General features: G+C 38.3%; 2 protein-coding genes across 2 annotated transcripts; one reads left to right on the top strand and one right to left on the bottom strand.

Annotated features, from left to right (window-relative positions):
* Positions 1–671: 671 nt before the first annotated feature.
* Positions 672–8,543, bottom strand: LOC149016959 (protein CHROMATIN REMODELING 35-like). The gene is made up of 6 exons (XM_089153792.1): positions 8,217–8,543; positions 7,653–7,743; positions 6,464–7,425; positions 5,162–5,323; positions 3,167–3,325; positions 672–2,420 (listed from the first exon to the last, which is right to left on the bottom strand). The coding sequence occupies exons 2-6, from the start codon at positions 7,735–7,737 to the stop codon at positions 672–674; spliced, it is 3,117 nt and encodes a 1,038-aa protein (XP_089009918.1). The 5' UTR covers positions 7,738–7,743; positions 8,217–8,543.
* Positions 8,544–9,685: 1,142 nt separating this feature from the next.
* LOC149016958 (GTP-binding protein, HflX) lies at positions 9,686–22,689 on the top strand. The gene is made up of 13 exons (XM_089151256.1): positions 9,686–10,097; positions 10,253–10,395; positions 11,659–11,775; positions 13,721–13,835; positions 13,913–14,050; positions 14,233–14,328; positions 14,420–14,533; positions 17,323–17,391; positions 17,580–17,650; positions 17,720–17,813; positions 20,473–20,601; positions 20,694–20,783; positions 22,334–22,689. The coding sequence occupies exons 1-13, from the start codon at positions 9,741–9,743 to the stop codon at positions 22,424–22,426; spliced, it is 1,626 nt and encodes a 541-aa protein (XP_089007382.1). The 5' UTR covers positions 9,686–9,740; the 3' UTR covers positions 22,427–22,689.
* Positions 22,690–22,763: the final 74 nt, after the last annotated feature.

The raw sequence follows: 22,763 nt of genomic DNA, 5'->3' as shown, positions 1-22,763 counted from the left end.
TACCCAGATAGAGCACCAGCACTCCATATTGAACTTCATCTAACAATGGTTATCATAGTTCATAGAGTGTGTACGACAAAAATTAGCCTAACTAAAAGCACTTCCAGGATTAGTAATGGGAAAAAGAAAGGTCCCCCAACAGAAGTTTTCAATTAAGTTGAAGTCAATACTAAAAAGATACATTAGTTCATGACACACGGAACTGTTATCTACATTTCTCCAACTCTCAGTCACTGAAAAGACGAACATTGATTATCAAAAGGCATTATAGGCATAAGATTGAATTTCTGCTATTATACTGGCTTTGCTGGAACAAAATACCTCAACCAGTTATGCACACTGATGCCAACATAGCCTGAGTTACAAATAAACGAAACCCAGAACTAGCTGACCAGGTCAGAGGGAGAAAATTCCTGTCATAAAAACTTACTCCAATTAAGGAGGAAAAATGCAAACTTGCGAGTGTAGAGCGTCTAAACTTCTGCACCAGCTAGGCCCACGGATAAGACAAAATAGTTTTCACCTGACATGACAATGTTGCCTTGGTTACTTTAAGATGATAAGGCATTTACTTATAGAAAAGGAGAAAAATATAAAAGATATCATTTTTATGATCATGTATAGAACCACTAGAGGCAACCTGTTTTCCTATTAACCAACACAAGTATTTACTACCTTTTGTATAGGGCCTTTACGTCTCTCCCCATCAAGGGGCTTTCAAGGAAACAATCCCCACATTCCCTTACGTCAACTGATTCCATTTCAAAGTTTTGGTGACTGCAGCATTCACTCCATTCAAACCACATCTTTGCAATTAACTCTTTCCTGAAGGAAGTGAGATGGTCTTGCTCCTCAGGGGAGTCAGCAGCAACCAATCTGTATGTATAAACCTTCCTCTCTTGTCCTGGTCGGAAAGCACGACCAATCGCTTGCCGGGTTACTGATGGGTTTAGATGAACATCCAGAATCAGTACACGAGATGCCCCAACAAGGGAAATCCCCTCACCACATGCCTTGATTGACCCAAAGAAAACCTTGGCATCAGGGGAATTGTTAAAATGGTCCATGGACCTCTCCCTCTGTTCAGAGGTAGAGTCACCAGATATCATAAAAATTTCTTTCCCAGGATACCATCCCTTTGTGGCAACAATCAATCTCTCTAAAAATTTCAGTGGAAGGAGATATTGACTGAAAACAAGCAGCTTCTCCCCAGCAGATTCACATAAGTCCAAAAGATTAAGAAAAAACCTTGTTTTGACCCCTTCTTTCACATCCATTTTCCCTACCAAGTCATCAATATTTTTCTCCACAGCGGATGCAGTCTCTGAAAACTCTTTCAACCGCGGGTGCATATAAACAGCACTCCCCACAGAACATCTTTTGAATTTGTCCAAGTTCTTCAATTTTTCTACTGCACTCTTCTGTTTGCTTGTCAGATTTAAAAGCACAGTGAAGTTAACAAGACCAGGTAATTCCTCCAAGAAATCTCCCTTATAGTAATGAAGAACATCATTTGTCATCTCACGGAGGTCTTTTATGACCGTTATCTTCCGTTTGAAATCTTCATTGTTTTGTAGTGTGGCTTCAACTAACTCATAGAATGCAGATTCTATACCATTGTTACAGAACTTCTTTCCACCTGATATTTGAACCCTACTAAGAACACGCTTTACTATGAGACGAGAAGATTCCAACTTTAAGAACTTGGGGCGGACAAGGTTCAAAATATTGAATACCTCCTTCACATGATTTTGAAATAATGTGCCGGAAAGAACCACTTTTCTTGGTGTTTGCACCTTGGCAAGGGAGTGTAACACATTGGTGTCTTCATTCCTTGGGGTATGGCCCTCATCCAGTATAAGAATTGAAGGAACTTTCAGCAACATGTCATGGCAAGCAGCTGCAGTTTTGCTTGTTGCACTGCCACAAACAATATTTGCAAACTGCTGGTAACCCAGAAATAAGATACCACTCTGATCCACCCACATTTTCATAACTTCCAACTGCTGATCTCTGTTTTCTGCTTTCATGGAATAAAAGTCATATAATGGTATATCCTCCACTTGCCATCTTTGAAACTCTTTCCTCCATGTAGCCAGGATACCTTTTGGTAATACAACCAGTGGCCTGGCTTTAGGATACCTGGCCAGGAAACTTTGCATAAAGCTGATAATCATGAAAGTCTTTCCGGATCCAGGAGCATGTGCAAGAATGCAACCACCCGGTTTTTCTGTCATTAAGTTCCTCTGCAAGAAATTAAAACCCTCAACTTGATGGGGTTTCATTTGCTGCCTATGCCTTGGATGCACAGATAGTTCTGCCACAGTAAAATCCAGCTGACACACTTCAGAAACCTCAGCTGGTTGTCTACCTTTCAAATTCTGAGATTCACGGAAGTAAGTTCTGGTAGTCTTTGTACCCTGGGTCATTCATATCAACTATGAATCCTCAAAACAATTTTGACTTGACATAATACAAAACAAAGCAATGTGAAGAAGCAAACCAAGAAGCACGAATGAAATACGAAAAAGCTCAAGCCCAGATGGCAAATGAAACAACAATGGGAATAATACGAAATAGAGTCACTTAACAAGAAAGCATTAAGGGCAAAATTATGAACATTAATCAACAACTCATATGATTTCTTCACTTTGTTTAGGAGCGAGAAGGCAGTGAGAAGGATAATGTCTTACCCACACTGAAGAGAAGTCATGACTTGGTCATATCATTTGTACCTGTTTATGTTTTATTTCATATTTACGAACCTGTATAATGTCTTTCAAACTTATTTGAACTTCAATATAGTTGTTAATCTTGACATTAGGACAAGAAGAACTTATTTAATTAATTTATATAGTGTTAACCAGATTTTATGTAATTTTGCTTTGAATCTAAGTTTTTTTCTTTTTTCTTTCTGGCTTTATTAAAAAAACATTTCTATTTCATGCAAACCATAGCAAATTTTCATTTTCTCTTTGTTGCAGAAATGTTCTTTTACATGGGTAACAATACATAAGTTCTAGACCCAGAAACAGGAAAAATGCAACAAACCAAGAAAACTGTTCCTTACCTAGAAACAGGAAAACAGAACAGGAAAGTTACCATACAACCACTAATTCAACAGAGCAACATATGTCTCATTAGCTTATACAGTTATACAGGATACCTTAATCCACTGGAAGTCAAATATTGTTTCAATTCCTCTTTCTATAATGCCACAAACCCGGCAAACATATCCTAAATCATCCTTGAGAACAAAAGAATGATCGCATTCTTCACCTCCTCCTTCAATGTTTTCATAAGCTGACCTTTCAGGAGCAGTATCCTAACAAAATACACAGCACAAATTATCAGCATACACCAAGAACTTGTACAAAAATGAAAGATTCACAAGTGTGTCCAATATCCGAAGGAAATAAACAAAATCAAGAAGAAACAAATATTGATACACTGAAACAACATCCCTGCCCGCACATTCACTATATAATTCACAGGCAGTGAAATCACAAGAGTGGATACGCTTCTAGAGAGAGAGTCCTGGAATCAATGCTTTAGAAGAATAATGAATAGACCAAAAATAAATTACTTAAAATGAACTGCTTTAAATCTCAACCATAGAGAAAACATGATACATCCCACCATCAGGTCTGCGAGCTAGAAACCAAAAATAGTTGGCAGATAAATGTATAAGAGAAGGTTAAAGTCATGAATCACTGTCTTGTTGTCCACATAATAGTGGGGTTGGGAACCAATAGAGGTGTAAAAATCTTTATTTTGAAAACCCACCAAGCTAGATGAGTCTGTTAATCTGCCACCCAATCTTGAAACATTAGCTATCAAGTATCAACCCAATTACTGGAGGACCCAATTGACTTGCCACACCAATTATTTGTCCAACCAAGACAGTTTCACCAGCGAGTTGGGACAGCCGAGCCATCATTTACCCATTGGTCAATTGTAATGTTACCATTGCAGGGTGGTCAACCCTCAGTTTGACCTGGTAACCTACTATCCAGCACTCAGAACAGGTTGAGGAATAAGCCAAGTTGCAGACTATTAGAAGAAAAGAACACATGTTTTTGCACTTTTTATTACTTGGGCAGCTTACTTATTGTCAGCAGAGAGAATCCCCAACAAGAATCAATTAAGCATGACAGCAGATTGTTAAAGGCATAAAGAGTGGAGCTTGCTTTGTGTATGAGGTCAGACGTATCTTGCACTGATGCAGATATATTACAAAGATAGGATTATTTTATAACAGTGCTTTTTGGATTTGGTTACCTATATATCGGGGCATTGATCCAATGGGTTTCCATTGTAATGGGCCACATCCATGGGCCTATAACATCAGTAGTCAAGTAATGTTTTTTCTTAATTTTGGTTGTTATTTGTGTTTTAGATAAACTGCACTAAGATTCTACAAGTCCAATCTTACTTTGAGCTAGTGGTTAGCCCTTTCCTTTTTAGTGTCAAGTCTGCTTATAAGTTTTCTAAGCAAGTCCGCAAGGGGAACCAACACGGTACATGAATTCTAATGGATGAGAAAAGTTCTTTGTTTCCCATCGCAGTATGCTCTTCGCTTACATAAAATTAAGGCTGGTTGGGGTTTGATCCATGAAAACACCTTGCAGCAGTAAGCCAATCTAGCCTTCTCTTCCTTCATCTTCCTCCATTAATCACATAAGTTTATGCTTTTGTTTTTCTGCAATTAACAGTCTGATCTAGAATTCATGTGCAAAGACAATTTTGAAATGAATAGCAGTTGTGGAAATCTGTTCCATCAGATTATCCTCATTTTAAAAAGTTGTTCTTCAACCAGAAGCTATTAAATCATGGTAATTCCTGTTTTACCACTCCTTTAATTGAAGTTTTACTCTCTGATTGCTGAAGCAATCTTCCAGTTCTACTGGACAATTGCTGATCATATTCATGCCAAGTGCTGACAATCGAATTCGCTTTAGACCAATATCGCCTTATCCAAACCAGAACATGGCTACAGGGATCCATCCTCTCCAATCAGCTCCATTTGAAGTCAACCGAATTTCTCATTCTATTCTTATTTTTTTCTTCTTTTTTTTTTTTTTTGGGGGGGGGGGGGGGGATATAGAGAAGTCAATAAAATTAATCATAATGAGGAAGTGAGGAGCATCCTTCCAAGTACCTTAGAACATTCCAATGCAACTGTCATTTCTCTCCATACATCCCCAAGATCATCATCGTCAGCACTTGGATGATTGCCTTTCTCAATTATTTGATCAACCTGAGCACCAACATATACACCTTGCTCTTCTTTTGAAATGCTTTCCTCTTCGTTTTCTCTAACCTGGAAATGATGATACACATCCAAATCAACTTGAACTGCCATTCTTTTCCTAGCTATCCACAAAAACATAGCATAAAGTAATATTCTTTAGGTTTAACAACTGTCCCTGGTTTATAGTGCAAATGGTGAAAATCACATCAAGAAGGTTATTGTTCCTACGTAAAATGGTGTGACTATGCTTGTGCTTCCAATCCAGTGACAGATCATAAATTTACAGGAATTAAATAGAAATGGAACTAATCAGAGATGAAGCAAAACAATAATGACTACAATTCAAAAGGAATGCAGCAAACAATCCATATTAATCTCTTCAGTTTAGAAGGATACATTGAACAAAAATTGATAAAGAGAGAACTTCTTAGAGAAGCAACATATTTGGAATTATCAATAAAATTGTACAAGGTCTTCATTGAATATTTGGATACACACACACACAGATGTAGACTTGGGCATGAGGCAAAATCTTCATCTAACAAGTACTATTGAACCTGTCACTGAAAAATTGTTTCTTTTTGTACCATCTCTGAGCTAAGTCAACTGTAAGTCTAGGGTACATTACGGGAAAAAAAGAGGTGAGAAAGCTAAGCTTGAGGTAAAGTTCCCAGAAGTCAGAAAAAATGGGGGAAAACCCTTAATGCTCACTGTCTTTTTTGATGAATTTCTCTTCTGCTCTGGTATATGTTGGGAACAGCAAGTCGTACTGGAAGACATTAAATTCCATCAAAATGAATGAAACAGAAGAAATTACACAATAGAAAGAGATGGAAGAATAAGAAGTAAACACTCATTTTATCTTCACCCTATTAGGACTATGATCTTAAATTCATTTTAACAACCTATCTGGAGAAAGATAAAGTTGCAATTTGACAAATCGAACATTCTTTTTTGGGGTGGGTCCGGGGGAGTGGGAGATGAAAATAATGAATACAACATTTAAGGTACAATTACTCTGCATCTTTTCTCTTCACGTGGCAGTTTGTTAGAGGATTGACTAACCAGATTAGTTAATATGGCTCTGAGAATCCACTGAGTGCATTTGTAATTCTTCATCCAAATTTACTTGATTTAGATATTTTCCTCCTAATTCAATGGGTTATACAGATATACAACACCAGAATAACAAATTGCAAACAAACTTACATGTAGACTCCTAATTGGCTTTTCTTCAACTTGGTTCCTCAAGACAGCCTTTTCATACGGGTATGATAGGCTCCCATTTGCTTCAACAGCATCAATCTGATCCACTTTTGCATATACCAGCTCATTATTTCCTTGCTGATACTGAACATCAAGCAACAACGATCTCGTATCAGCCATCAGAGCTCCTCTGTTGTTCAGATCGTCAAGATCATTCTTTTGAGATTCTAATGGCAATTCAGAATTAGAAGCCCTAATACTGTCTCCATCTTCTTCATCAGAGTCAAGAATTACAATTAGTGGATCAGAATGACTCTGGAGGTACTCAGGCTGATTGGTTTGCTCCTGCTCTATGGGACTAGAACCACCATCTACATGTACGTTACTTTCACCATCATTTTCATAAACTGGTAGGGAATCTTCAGACACAGGAATATTATCTTCCATGCAGTCCTCCAAATCAATAATATCACACAAGCCTGAAGTGGAGTGACTGGGTTGCTGATTCAATAAGTTGCAGTCCTTGTGAAAACCAGCAGTATCTGAACCAGATCTTTGTAGAAGAGGATATCTTGCAAGTAGAGGGTTTAAGAGTCGCATCTTTTGAGCAAGAAGTTCCTCAATATCTTTGGAAACACTTCCATATTTACCACTATCTAAACCTTTTGGCCAATTGAGGAGAGAAAATGGAGCAGAAACATCAACAACTTGTGAAGTCTTTCCATCCCTGCATTTGGAATCAGAAAAGCAAGGACCTAATATTTGCATCTTTCGAGCAAGAAGACCACTTATATCTTTGGAAACACTTCCATATTTATCACTGCCCCAACCTTCCAACGAGTCACGCAAAGCAAATGGTGAAGTCTTTACATCATTGGATTTGGTTTCAGAACGCAACTTTGCAGTCCAAGGCATGCTGCTTGTATCAAATGTTTTCCTTCTTTTATGGTCTCCGTAGCACGATTCTGTTTTCAAAATACGAAAGCAATAGTAGGAGCATGCCCAAATGAATCCAAAACACTGGGAAAGCCTATTAAAGTAAACTACATAACAGAAAAAATGAACTCACTATTTTTCCCCTTTAGTTGAGGGAATCAAAATAGGCACAAATTTATAGCATACTTATAATATAAAACTTTAAGAAACACACAATAGATGGATTATTTTTCAGGTATCGAAGCATAATTTTTACCAGCAGGACTGCATTTCTCTAACGTTTCAGATAGCCGTGCTTCACCAACTGCCATGCTAGGTGACCAAGTCCTTTTTTCACCCATTAATCACTGAAATCATCAATAATCAGAATCAAATATTGGAAATCTGATATTCAGCCTTTAGATGACATGATAGAAACAAATTTGATCATCATCGCTTCAGTCCAAGTTAACCTTCGCAAACCTGCACTAAAATAAGTAGGGCGATGCAGACAAACTCACACATGCAAAAACAAGTAAAGTATTTAACCGAAGCATGTATCCAGTAGTGTTGTCTTCCAAAGATTCTTAACTCCCAAGTCTAAATTTAACTAGTCGGTTCTGTACGAAATAGAAGAGATGGAGCGTAGGGAGTCGAAACAGGCTAAGAAAAGGCAGCATTAAAGCGTTAATGAGAGAATGGAGGATGTGAAACCTTATACAAACTTGCAGATGGCCTCTTCAACTCATCTACTCAAGATGACAGTGGAAGGATAAAGCAGAAATCGTTAACATGAGAATGGAGAAACGTAATAAGGGGAAGAATGAGGGTTGAGACAAACCACGCAAGCGTAGGACCTCACAGTAAGACAAATGAAATGGAACGTAGCGACGACGCTTTCTCCTGTGTCTCTCGAGGGCACACCGTCTAGTTGACGCTCCTACAGCTTTACTCCATGAAAACAGAAGCTATAACTCCATATCTCTGTATTGTGTAATGCAACAGGGAAGACATTTGGACATTCTTGATTCTTCTCTGAGAAAAGGGTGTGATATGGATAGCCTTACTCCATGGAATCAGAGGATACCTCCATTTCTCTCAAGCATGTAATGCTAACGGGCACCGACATTCGGACACTCCAGATTTTTTCTGCAACTGCCACTGCAACTTTGTGCTGCGTCTGCTGAACGAGAAGAAAAGAAAAGAGAAGCCGAAAAGTTTTGTAAGCAGGCGGGCCATTTGGATGCCACACGGTAAGTAAGAAGAATCCGATCCACTACTACAACAAATTGACAAGTGTCACATGTTGAATGGATGCCAACCCGACCCCACTTTCGTACATCGTTCTGACGTTCTGTCTCCTCAGGAAATTTTCATTGCGGTATTTCTACCGTTAGATGCTTGCCACGTGTAAGAATTTTGATCCAACCTTAGGAAAACATGGGGTAAACTTGTAAATATATCTAAATTTACAAACTCATCACTGAATCTACTCAAGTTCTCATCCCAATTACATGTGGATTCACATCAAACAAGAAAATACCAGTCGTGAACATTTTCAAGAGAGTGGAGGTTTCTGTTATTTTTTTTGTTTTATGAAATCTCAACGTCGTTTCATAACCGGTGATGGAAGGTTTAAATAATTAACAAAAAAGTAATGGGAGAAAAATTAGGAGACTCATTTTGGAGGTTTAGTTAAGAAATTTTCACGGCCGTTCAGCCACCACCTTCTCCAAATATGAGTACCAATTTCAGAGAATCAGATGAAGATTCTTCTGCTGGCCATCTTAGGGTTTTGAGTGGTGGGACTAATCAGCAGCTCATAGGAGGAATTTCGCGTTTCTCATATGAAGGAACCTGCATCTGTCCATATCACACACGGTTGAACAGAGTTTGGGTTTAAAAACGAAACTTTGAAAATCAAACGGTCCCAAATGTTATATAAAAAAATCGTTTTTTTGGTACGAAGGCCTAATGTTAGTTTAGTGGGGGCATTACGAGAAAATCGTTATTCACATCTATACCCGCGGTTTCAGTAACCGTTAGATCGGAACTTCTACATGTTGCAAGCATCTAACAAGCCAGGCTACCGCGAGTAAGAATCCCTACTCAGGAGTCAGGTCCCTAGCGCCAAAGAAATGCCGGATCTGGATCAGCCCGATCCGGTACCTCACTTTATCTACTCCCCGTCCGCGGTTAATATGGTGGATCAGAGACGAAAGGGTTTGGAAAGATCCGGCCGGGCCAGTTTGACCCGTACGAGTAACGCTCTAGAGAGCATTGGATATTTGGACACTTATTACAGGATATGTTCTGATCTTTGTTTTCGGCGGTAATGTCTTCGTTGTAGTTGGTTACAGTGACCATGAGCTTCTGCTTGCGGTCCTTAATCTTCCCTCCGTTAAGTCGAAGGGCAGTTTTCCAACAGAGTCCGATACCAAAGAATGCTCGGAGGGTCACATGCCAGAGATTCGGAGTTATCAGTGAAGTTAAGGCCGTTACAGTTGAGTCTCTCGAAACTACTTCATCACCACAAATCCAACCAGTCGACAGTGGCTCCGAAGAAGAGAACCAGGAGCTAATCGATAATAATGGCTCCGCTATTCTTGGAGAGCCGGAAAATGCCCAAACTCCACCAGAACCGTCTCCAAGCAGAGACAATGAGAAATTAAAAGATGATAAAAGATATGAGGACAGATTCAAATTGCGGAACGGACGAGAGGTCGATTTTCAAATCTCTGTATCTCACTATCCCAACCTAATACTTGATTTGGTGTTTCGATGCTGTAGCATCTCATTTGAATTTTGTAGAGAAGCTAACTACGGCTAACCATATTCGAATGCGTTGCTGAGCCCTGATCATTAAACCTCTTTCAGGTCTTTGAAGAAAAAGCCTATCTCGTTGGGGTTGATCGGAAAGGTGTGCATGACGATTCATTTGGTACCGAGGAATCACTCAAGGAGTTAGCACAACTCGCCGACACTGCTGGACTTCTTGTTGTTGGTTCTTCATCTCAGAAGTGAGTGAGAGGAATCCGCCCGTTAAGCTATACTCCATATGAGAAAACTTGACTTGGACATCCCATTTGGTTCTGTATTATGCAGTTATGATTGCTAAATATTACTATACTAGTTCATGTTAGCGATGAGATACACAAGATGCTTCTCCCAGCTCTAAACGCAAATTGATTGATACTGGGAGGAACAGTTGCCAATATAATCGAGGGAGACACTATCCATGAACCAATACTTTGGTTGAGGTACTATTAAAATTGCCCAAACGACTGCTTTTCTTCTTTCAAACGCAGTGAGTTAACAAATTTCCCCAACTCCCTCGAGACGAGTCAGTTATGGTGGTGGTCAACCCTGAAAACTCGAGTCTTAACTGGCTAGCTTAGTTGGTGGATTGAACCAATTCTCTCATACATTAAGTGCTACATATGGTTTTGGGTTAAACATGCAGTAAATCAAGGAAAAAGTGGTAACTGAAAATAGTTCTTTTCTTTTCCCATCCCATTATGCTACATATATAAGATGTTGGAAAATTCGAAATTACACAGATAGAAATGAAAAGCAATCACTAATACTATATCTATATGGAAGATTCTATAAAGAAAGATTACTTGTTAGTCTTCTAGTAGTCATCTTAATCTTCTTATTGTTCTACTGCCATCATAGAGAAGTTGGAGGTGAAAGATCAAGGTTGCTTCATAACCTGGTCCATCCAATTTGAAACATAAGAAATAGGCTGAGGGAGAAATGGTCTACATGGATTGTGTTCTCTGTAGATAAACTAAAATAAGGTTCTATTTGGATTGGGAAGAATGTTTGTTACATAGAAGAATTGTAAATCCTTCTTCATAATAACATAGAGTAAGGTTGTAATTTTAACCTCATTATTTCCTGCATTAAGAAGTGACGTTTTGTATTTAGAATTGAATTTTGCGCTTGGGTTAGTTTCATTTACGGAAAAAAAATGAGGTATCTTAATAACACCAGATAAGTTAAATTGGTATCTGCTCTCCTTTTAATATGTTGACTTCCTCCTCTCATCTTCCTATGAAGATTTAAAGTTTTCTCTCTCAAAAAACAAAAGCTGCAGCAGCAGCATGGAGGTTTTGAAATATTAAAGTTTAGGGATTATATTAAAGATTCCTTTTCTCTATTTTATCTAGCTTTTTTCTTCTAAAATTGCCGATGGTACTACAGCCTATAATATTAGTTTTTCTTTTCTTCATTCCCCTCCTTTGGTAGTCTGAATGGTTATTGTATTTACTGCACAGACTTGCTGCTCCAAATCCAAGAACATATATTGGAGCTGGCAAGGTTGCTGAAATCAAGAGTGCCATTCTTGCCTTGGATGTTGAGACTGTAATATTTGATGATGAGCTTTCGGCAGGGTAAGATTCCACTAATTTTCTTTTCTTTTTCTATTTTTGCTCTCATTTATGGTTGTTAGAGATATTATGAGATATGATGCAACACCATAGGGGGAGTCCCCCTGTTGTGGTTTCCTTATGTCTTTTGATCTTCAGTTAACTGTGTCCTATCTAAATGAATTTCCTCTTAGACTTTATGCTTAGTTGACTCCTTCTGTAATTCTTTCTGTTGATTTAGCATAAATTGTGTTGGCTGGTGTGGTAACATACTTTCTACTATATTGCCCTATTCTCCCATTGTTCTCTCGACCTGCCTTTCTTCTTCTCTCTTCTTTCTTCTGGTACTTGGTTTCAGATTATGGGATTGTTTACAATAGTTACTATCGTGCCCCCAAATACCTAAGTGATGTATAGGTTGGTATTGAAAGAATGTTACTGATGGACAAGGTTATAAGATCTCTATATAAAAAAATTCTCTGAAAAAAATGGACTAAAATTATGTTTGAACAGTATAGTGTAAAAACTGTCTTTCATCTCCCACAGTATTTTTTTCTATTTCTTCTCTATTCTCTCAACCTACACTTCCTCTTTAGAAGCATGTCAACCTTATCTTTCCTTTTCCCCTGTGATAGACCTGGATATGATCATAAGATTTAGCTGTTGGGTGTACTGGCTACTGAGATCCATAATCCGAATTTCAACGGTTTCAGAACCATGTCCATTATACTGTGGATCGTATTCTCTTGTTTGCTATCTGCTAGCAACTTCAAGCTGTGCAAGAGAACCTGCAAAAGGTTTAGGCGAATATTGAAGCGACTTGGGGACAATTTGGCTGCATTTAAGGAATTGAAGAACCCATACTAAAGTTTGTAGATGAAGTTAACCGATGAATTTCCATTTTGTTGAACTCAGTTTCTCTATAAAGACGAAATAAGTTTATTTTGCCACCTGAAACTGCCTGTGCTTCCTTTATTTGCCTCCTTGCCTCTTGATTAATTTTAGCAAATGTATAGTTTTCAAATTAAATCAAATGCCTTGGGTTCATGGTAGTGTTTCCTGTTTCTTCTGAAAGAAAAGGATGACATTAGGAGAAAGTGCAGGTTAAGTATATCATGTGACGTGAAGGAAAAAGAACTGCAGGGAGGAGAGGCAGACAACGTACTCTTGTTGATGAACTTAATATTAAGTCTACTATCTCCGCAGTTAGTAACAAATTCATGGAATTTCTCAAACTTTGGCTGAAAAAAGATCTAAATATGCTGACAAGTAAAGATATGGTGATATTTTGCTTGCAATTTGAAATTTCATTGAAATTTCTGTAGTTAGTTATATTATTGAGCTCGAAGTAAGATTTTGGCTTATTAGTATTCTCTATTTCTAGGAACTTGATACCATTTAAACTTTAAAGTATCAAAATGTACTTGTGATATGATATGATACAACCAGTACAATACATTCAGTGGAGGTTTATGTGGGTGCTTTTATATGTATCAGTATGTATTGATATGTGTCAGCTGATACAGCTTGATACATATTGATATCATCAATACAAACCAAAAAAGCCGGAAGAATGGAAACTCTCAACCAGGTGTGAAATCTTCTGTTTAACCAAGTTTTTTCACACTTTTGGAGCTGGGGCTTCTGTTCCACTCTCAAAAATGAATCGAAGAATACCGCACAGTTTTGGAGGAAAAAGGTGTATTTCCGTTTGTATCATGACCATTTCCATGTGTATTTGTAGTGTACATCAGTCGAAACCAAAATGATACATCTCTTAGAATCACCCTTCCAACATAAATATATGATAATGGATACCAAATTATCAAATACTCAAATCCTTAATTGCTATACAGGTCTTCTTTTGATGACTTTTATTGTAAGGCCATGTCTTAAAATAAGGCGTGTATGTGCCTATTTAAACTTCATGGTTGATTTTGATCTTACTGGATATATCAACTCATGTTAGGCAACTACGTAATCTGGAAAAAGCTTTTGGTGGAAATATTCGAGTCTGTGACCGAACTGCTCTCATTCTGGATATCTTCAATCAACGAGCTGCAACGCATGAAGCAGCTTTACAGGCAAATGCATGAGCATTTTTTTGACAAATTTGAAGTGTTAAATCATATGTGAATACTGATGCACACTCGTTCTTTAGGTTGCATTGGCACAAATGGAATACCAACTTCCACGCCTAACAAAAATGTGGACTCACCTTGAGCGTCAAGCAGGAGGAAGAGTGAAGGGTATGGGTGAGAAGCAGATTGAAGTGGACAAGCGTATCTTACGAACTCAAGTAAGTGGTCCATTTTGAAGTTTAAAGAATCTTATTTATACCATCTTTGTAGCTTGATATCATGAAAGTAATGTTTATAGTTCTAGTGGAATTTGCTGTTACGTAGTTTCTATAATGTTATTGCGTCCCACTATGAATGTCATGTGAAATTGCCTTTATACTGAACTATTCTTTGTGGAAAGATTGGTTCTTTAAAAAAAGAGTTAGAGTCTGTTCGAAAGCATCGAAAACAGTATAGAAGCCGGCGTTGTTCTGTACCAGTTCCTGTAGTGTCTTTGGTGAGTAACAATATGGATTTTATTCTTTTAGAAATGTTCAAACATCTGCATTCTGGTTAATAAGCTCTGTATACATTCTAAAATGTATCAGGTGGGATATACAAATGCGGGAAAGAGTACATTGCTAAATAAATTGACTGGGGCAAATGTTCTTGCTGAGGATCAATTATTTGCAACGCTTGATCCAACTACCAGAAGGGTACAGGTCAGTTAATATTTAGAGAACCTCATGGGCTTCCGAGTTGTTTTTTTCTTTTTAAATCTTATGAAATACAATTTTAGATATTTAACTTGGAGGAGAGGTTTCACTGAATGGGTATATTTTCTGTTGAGCAATTTGATGGGACTTCTAGAACTATGCTAGCCTAGATGTTAATGCAACACATGGTGACTTCTATGGTGAACAACTGTCCGTCCTTGACTTCTATGGTGACTTCCGAGTTGTTTTTTCTTTTTAAATCTTATGAAGAACATTTTTTATATTTAACTTGGAGGAGTGGTTTCACTGAATGGGTATATTTTCTGTTGGAGCAATTTGATGGGACTTCTAGAACTATGCTAGCCTAGATGTTAATGCAACACATGGTGAATTCTATGGTGAACAACTGTCCGTCCTTGAAAAGTTTTAATTAATTTAGCACAGAAAAGGGCAAACCTGGTGCCAAAGGCTACTGCACTAGCAAAGCGTGGCGGGAGAGCAATTATTGAACATGATTGTTAAGGCAATTGTGTTTAGTTGCTAGAGTTGGTAGGTGATATTAGTTGTGGTTGTTGTTTATTGGATAATAATTCAAACCCCAGTCCGATCTCTCAGTTTTTTAGAACCTTTTTAGGGTTTCTTCCTTTTCTGGTTTCCAAAAACACATGCTGCCCTGTGTGTGATGGAACTCTACTACTACAGTTTCTAATGTTGATGCTGTTCAAGTTTGCATTGTAATGAAGACTAAAACGAAGTAATATTGATGTAGAACAGCCCTAGAAAGTAGGGTATTCTACAAAGAAACCAGATCCTAAGCTAACTAAGACACTAGGAGGGTTTAGGGGAGGGATTTGCACAGAGACCAACAGTATAAATTTACTATGGATATAGTTTCAGCAATAAGAAATATAAATAGCATACAAATATTAATCCAAAGACTCAAGAAGAACAGACCGAATCAAGCTTAGTCAATCCACACAACTAGTCAAGGGGAGGGGGAAATTGCTTTCACAGTAATTAAAAAAAATTCAGCTACAGGTCATATGCTTTATTAATCCATTAGGGGCAAAATACGTAAACAATGTCAATCTCTCCTCAAACCAGAACTAAAACCTAACCCAAGCACCAATAAACTAAACTAACAAACCTGAAATAATATAACCAGCAGTAAGTAATGGCAAGGCAGAAATCTCACATAACAATAGAAACAGGGCAGCAAGGGGTATTGCCATGGAAAGACAGCAAAATCAATATTGCAGAGAATATGGGTAAGTGCTAGAAACAGAAACTGCAGTAATATGATAGTCAACAGGAAATAAAGGAAAAAAAGAAGAGGGAGAAGGCAGGGCTTACTGTAGGGTATTAAGGGAGTTATCCCTGCCGAAAGTTGTGGTTAGAAATTAAAGAGACTGAAGAAAGATGGCGGAAAATTTCTGCAGTAGAAATAAGACTAGGAGAACAGAAAAATAAGGGAAAGGGGGGAGGGAAGCTTATCCACAGAATTGGGACTGCTGTGAGATCCTTGGGAAAAAAGAAGAGAGAAGAAATAATGATTGGACAGCAAAGCTGTCAATAGAGTGAAGAGGAGGACAGGACTAATGGATACAGGTAACAGCAGACTACAGTACAGAAACAGAAGGAAAGAAGCAGGAAACCTCACACAAGCAGGAGAGAATGAGGGGAAAAGAGAGGAGAAGAAATAGGGGTAAATCAGGCAAAGAAAGTACCGATTCTAGAAAAGGGGAATGCAGGATTTTCTTTTCAGATCAAAAGAAGCTGAGAGAGAGAAGACATACTTTTCAAGAGATGGAAGAAGGGGAGTTTCCACCAGCAGGAGAGGAAGGGGCTGAGTCGTCGATCTCCTTTTCTTTCTAATTTTTCATGCCTTGATCCTTGTTGTTGGTTGGTAAAATAAAGGAAAAAGATTTCCTAAAACTATCCCAATGAAATAGAAGGAAACAAGAAAAAGGACCTTCCTGAAATAACCTTAAGATAACAAAATCCCATAACCCCCAAGATATGAAAAGAAACTCCCTAGGCTACCCTTGCGGTAAATAATCCCAAATACTCCAATGTTACTAATACTAATATAACGAAAGAAAAAATGTGGTACAGACCACGGTCCTAAGGGTCCAAATGACCCTTTCTTGTAGATATCTCCATATGCTTCACGGAACCAAGTTGAAAGGTTCCGTCGTCTCTGTCTCTAGTAATAACAAATGATGGTTGGACATGTGATGTCCCCATCAAATATAGTGCCTAAATCTCAGCCTAGATTCCCCAAGGACCAGGCTAATTGTTATTAGTTGTTGCTTGGGTTCTTCTTTTTTGCAGTCTCCGAGGCTGTCTCCTTGGTCTTGGGGCTTGTATGGCACTCCCCCTCCCCTCCCCTCCCCACTCCCTTTTCCTTGTGTATTCCCCCTGGGGTTTTGGCAATGAATTTCTAATTTAAACCCCCCCCCCCCCAAAAAAAAAAAAAAATGCTTGCCTTGGTCTAGATTACCACATAAGTATGAGCTTCCTCTCTCTCTCTCTCTCTCTCTCTCTCTCTCTCTCTCTCTCTCTCTCTCTCTCTCTCTCTCTCTCTCTCTCTCTCTCTCTCTCTTCTGCTTCTTTCTCTTTTTTCTTGTGTATATGTTGATTCTTACCCTGGATATTGTCACGAATCATGAATTCTTGTTGACCCAATTTGAAAAGATTCAGAATATTCCATGCAAATTGTCATTGGATGATCTTTTTTACATTCATTACTCTTCAAACAATAAAATGATATGCTTTCTCTATATGTGATACAGTCAAAAAACGGGAAGCAGTTTCTTCTGACAGATACAGTTGGATTCATCCAAAAGCTACCAACTACACTTGTGAGCTCTCGCATAATTTCAATACATATCTTATAACTGTTGTTTTTTTCCCCTTCATACTTTGCAATCTCTCTAGTAGATTTGTGATTTTTTTGCTAGTTAGTTATAGTGATGATTTGGTTGATTGTTTCAGTATATTCAGTAGCATGAAACCATGAATAGCTCTTAGGTTTCTGTTGTATTCACAGGTAGCTGCTTTCAGAGCAACCCTAGAGGAGATATCTGAATCATCACTCTTGGTTCATGTCGTGGATATCAGGTATAGTTTAATTCCTCTGTGGATAACGGTGTTCCATATCATTCTTTGATCATTTATCATCATCTTCAGCCACCCACTGGCACAGCAACAGATAGATGCTGTTGAAAAAGTTCTATCTGAACTGGATGTGGCATCAATTCCAAAGTTGATGGTCTGGAACAAGGTATATATGTTTTTTTCATGGCCATCGAGTACTGGATATGGTTTAGTGGGGTGTGTGTAATTTATTCCTTTGCTTTAGCATTCTGTGATTGGGTGCATGATTATTTGCAACTGATGCACTATTGGAGTAGAATCCCAATGAAGTGAGAAATTCCCTAGCTGGCCATCTACGTTGCTGTAGCTCAATCGGAGGTCAAAAGAGTGGCATGACAGAAAACATTAGCTGTCCCTATCAAGCCTGTAAATTGCTCAGTAGCACAGTCAGTAGTGCTTTGCCACTACCAGAGCTAGAGGTCAAACACATCCCCCCCCCCCCCCCCAAAAAAAAAAAAAAAAAAAAAGAAGAAAGAGAAAAAGCAGCAAGTTATATTATCAAAATATCCTTGAAGCCCAGTAGTGAAAGGCATCTGTAAATGAAACTAATGATCAGATATTGTTAAAGTACCACCACTCATCCATAAAATGTTCTCTTTTCTCTGGTTGGTCATTTGGTCAAGTCTAAGTATTTCTGTGCCTGTTGAAAAAAGATATGTGCTTGCTTTCAAATACTTGCAACTGCCACTTGGTTTTCTTCCAATTTCCCATACTGCAGGATACAGCAGCTTATCTAGAAGTCCTTTTACAGTGCTTATCTGAAAAGCCTAAGCTGTCAAGGCTACTACAATGTATATCAATTCATAACAACCCCCACTTCCAGAATGTGCAAGCCTCACATGTGCATCTGCACACACACAACACAGTTCTGCATGTGGCACCAAGGATATCAAAACACAGTGGCACAACAACACAAATCCATCGCACTTGGCCTCTGCTTTCTTAACATGTTGTAACCACTTTGTCCCAAAATCTTGAGCTATTAAGTAAGGGAAACAATACTGTGTCACAACGCAAAAGAAGAAGCCCTAAAAGGTTACATGCATTTACTGCATTAAGCTTGCTGAAATGAGTTGTTTCAGTTGTAATTATGCTCTGACAGACATCAGACAGATAAAATTTAATATGTGATGGGGACCGTGACTGAATTTGTCAAATCCAGAGGATTGTTTGTGATGCAGAATTGAAGACCTTGCTAGAGTAGGAATTTCAACAAATGTCAAGCTTAGTGTGCCCTACCCTATTTAAAGACTTGGGTTCACTTTGTTTTATTGTTTAAGTGTTTATTTTCTGTCTTAAAATGTTTTAGTTTGTCCAGGTTGAACTGGTGGTTCAATTGGTTCAGTTCAGGTGGATATTTTCTCTTAGGGAAATTGATTCCTGTGGGAGAGCTTCCCGCCCTGGGGTTGTTGTTTAGGTGCAGGCTGCAGCAAACCCCCCCCCCCTCTTTCTCTGGACAGTTCTTGTTGCCTAAGTTATAGGGCTTTCGTCCTAGCTTGATTCCAACTCTACTTTACAGTTACCATAAGTAAAAGAACTGGGGCTTATTTAGCCCACGACTTGGATGTAAAAGGACTGTATGTGCTGCCTATGGTGTCATGCCTTCCTTGTGGTGAATTAAGGTTTGGTTGGTGGTGAACCCAATAAATACCTTGTGGTGAGAAACCCTAGCGTTTGCTGTTCTTTGTTTTGATTCCTTATAGGGGTATCTATTCTATTTCTTTTTGTTCATGGAATATTAACATTCCTGTTCCCGCTAGGAGTGCTGGAAATCAGGGCTTTATGGGTCCAATGTTGATTTTTACTTCAGAAAACCTTTTTTTTGCCAATGTTGTATCTTCTAGCCAGTAATATAACCTTGGTTTCTCGTAGTTTTGACTGGTTTTGACTTATCCTTGTTCAGATGGGGTACACATTGGCAGATCTGACCACTGGATCTGGCTTGAGATTTTCAGCATCCAGTCTACCCATAAGAGAACCTTGATTGATTAGTTAAAGAGTTTATGTTCGTACTTGCATGGCATGCATGCTGGAATGTTGATCCTCCAGCATGATGGCTTCTGCTAATGTTAAGGTTTTGATGCTTGGTAGGCCGCTACTCCCACCTTATAGAACTTGCATTATAGCAGCTATGACATACAGTGCGGAATGCTGGGTTTTGAAATAGTGTCGAACAAATAAACTTGGCATGGTAGGGATGAAGATGTTGAATGGATCTATGGGAAAACTAGGAAGGATTACAGTAGGAAATGACAATATTACTGCTGGAACGGGAGTAGGCTGGATTCATGATAAACTTTGAGAGAGTCGAATGACCCAGTTCAGAGAAGTGACCTGATTTTTAAATGAAAGAACCAAAAGAGCTAGAGGCATTTGTAAGTCCTAAGATAACCATATGAGAAGTGGTGAACCGAGACATGCTTAACTTAGACCTGTCTCCTTTAAAGAGCTTGGTAGAGAGCAATCCATGTTCTGATTTAGTTGAACTATAATGTTGTGATGCTGGTGTTGGTACACCTATTTCTTGAGATCAGCCTGAGGCTCAGTTATGAATTATGATGCATTTTGGTGCTTAGGCCTCTGTCATTTTTTGCTGCTCCTTCCTTTTATTTTTTATACTATTAGTTTATGTTTCTTATGGGTTTCATGAGTCTGGCCCATTTTGTACTGTTAGCAATGATTATTAAACATGCTTGTGCTTAATAATGCCATCCAGCTTCATTTAGCTTTGCAAGTGCATGAAAGCTACAGTCCTGACAAGATGAGCTAAATCTTTTCCATTGTAGGTTGATAAGGTCGGTAATCCTCATCAAGTTAAGATGGAGGCGGAGGAAAGAGAGGATGTCATTTGCATCTCAGCTTTAAATGGCAATGGGTTACAGGAATTTTGCGATGCAGTTCATGCAAAACTGAAGGTATGGAGTTGAATTATTTTTAGGATTGTAATTCCCGTTTTGACCCCTGACATTAAGAGAGAATTTTTTCCTTACTTCCAAATGTTGAACAGGACTCTATGGTATGGGTAGAAGCTCTTGTCCCATTTGAAAAGGGAGAACTCCTCAATACCATACATCAGGTTGGAATGGTGGAAGGAACTGTGAGTATTTAATCCTGACCTCAATCTATTTTTTATGTTATTCTGCATCTGCATACCAATGATTTCAAGGTTTAACATTGGTCAGAGTTACATGCTGGTTGCTAACTTAAGGTTTTGCATTCAGCCCATGGTCCCGTGCTTGAGAGAGAGAAAAGAGAGAGAGAGGTACCTGTTTAGAGCAGGAAAGATAAACCAATAATAGTAGTTTTCAGGATGATGTCATGTTATCTGAAGAAGAAAGAGCAAAAACCAACTGTAGATGTGTACAGTTAATGCAAGTTATGGATTTACATAAGATTGAATGAAAGAATGAAAACTTGAACTATCAGTCCTACACTCCTACATTAAGCATATTCATTACCAATTTACCACTTCAAAACCAAATAATGTAAACCAATTGTTCCAGGAATGATTGTTTGGTTTAATTGTGAGTATTTCATTTCTCCATTCTTAAAACAATAAATGTCAAGCCAACCAAAACCACACCAAAACAAGGGGTTCTAGTTTTTTGATGGCATAGCCCCTTTTGGAACCATTACAACAGGATTGATTGCAGTGATGAGAGAATCTTACTACAGTGCATGTGCTAGCTCTTCACAGCAATAGCTAGTGATTTTTTTTTTCTCTTTTATTTTTTCTTTTGCTAGTGTGTTTCTGTGTCAGTGATTGTTTGTACTTTTCTCACCTTAAACATCGTGATGTAGGACAGTCTGGGGTATTGGATTTTCACGGTCGAACTACAAAGGAAGGGTGTGGATAAAAGTTTGGAAGTAAATGATGTTTGATTATAAGTAATGAAATAAATTAGGGAAAGACTAGATAATCAGATGGGGTCACAGGATGATGAACAAAACCTTGATGAAGATGAGGATAAAGAGAAGAGACAGTAGAGAGAGTGTTTACTACAAACAGACCAGGTTTGCCCATCAAACTTTCGGATGAGAGATCTATTCCCTTCTCCACAATCACACGGATCTACTCAATCATACTCTTGAAGTATAACAGTAATGCCCTTTATATAGATGGACTCATGTACAACGAAAAGATTTTACCTACTTAAGCATTCCTAACTTGAGGTCCATTCTTAGGGAAAGAAATCCCTACCCTCTTGACACCTTTTAAAATTCTTCTGAAAGTTGGAACTAGACTTCCTGATACTTGTCAAGGGCCATGAGGAAAGGAATTTACATCAGCCCCTATTGGGATACCCTTATATTTGACCTTGAAATTATGCCCCTTACAGTATGAACCCATTAGAAGTAAACCCATTCCCAAGTAATAGCAGAACAGCCTTCAATATTTATCTATGACTGCAGCATACAGTGAATCTACGCGAAGCTATTACATTTCTAAAGCCGACTTTGCAGCTAGATGAATGCTTCTAATAATTGTGACTGCTGAGTGTTGACATCATCCAATGGAATTTAATTAACATTGAAACATCTGATTTTTCTTTCCTATATTGTATCACCAAAATGTCTACATTGACTTCTATTATGTGCAAAATTTTGGTGCATTATAACTTCTGCTGAAACATTTAATATTTGTAGGAATATCAAGAGAGTGGGACATTGATCAGAGCACATGTGCCCCTTCCACTAGCGAGACAACTCACACCAATGAGGCAACTCTGTAAATCATGACCACTATTTGTCAGCACTGGAGTTGTAAGTCATCAAACAACCACAAAGTCAACAACTTGGCCTTATCTATGTTGCAAGTCGTCCCATGTTAACAATTCATCTGGCAAACCACCGCCTAGTTAATTCCTTTGACCTTTTCTCTTCCCATCTTTTGTATACTCCACCAGCTTTTATGGCATTGTAGATACCAAACGCTTTTTGCATTCTTTCTATAGTGTCATCTTGTAGCTTGCGAAACAAAAATCATGTTATAAATGACTGAATGCTTTTAATGTGTTCATTCTGGAAGGATTACTTAACCAATTTCTACTGATTCTGTTGTACTATTCTAGTATAT

This window comes from Hakea prostrata, chromosome 4 (genome assembly GCF_041222555.1).
Source record: "Hakea prostrata isolate BN-2017 chromosome 4, UWA_Hpros_2, whole genome shotgun sequence".
Lineage (NCBI taxonomy): Eukaryota > Viridiplantae > Streptophyta > Magnoliopsida > Proteales > Proteaceae > Hakea > Hakea prostrata.
Note: the sequence above shows the minus strand (reverse complement) of the source record. Positions and strands in the feature narration are given on the sequence as shown.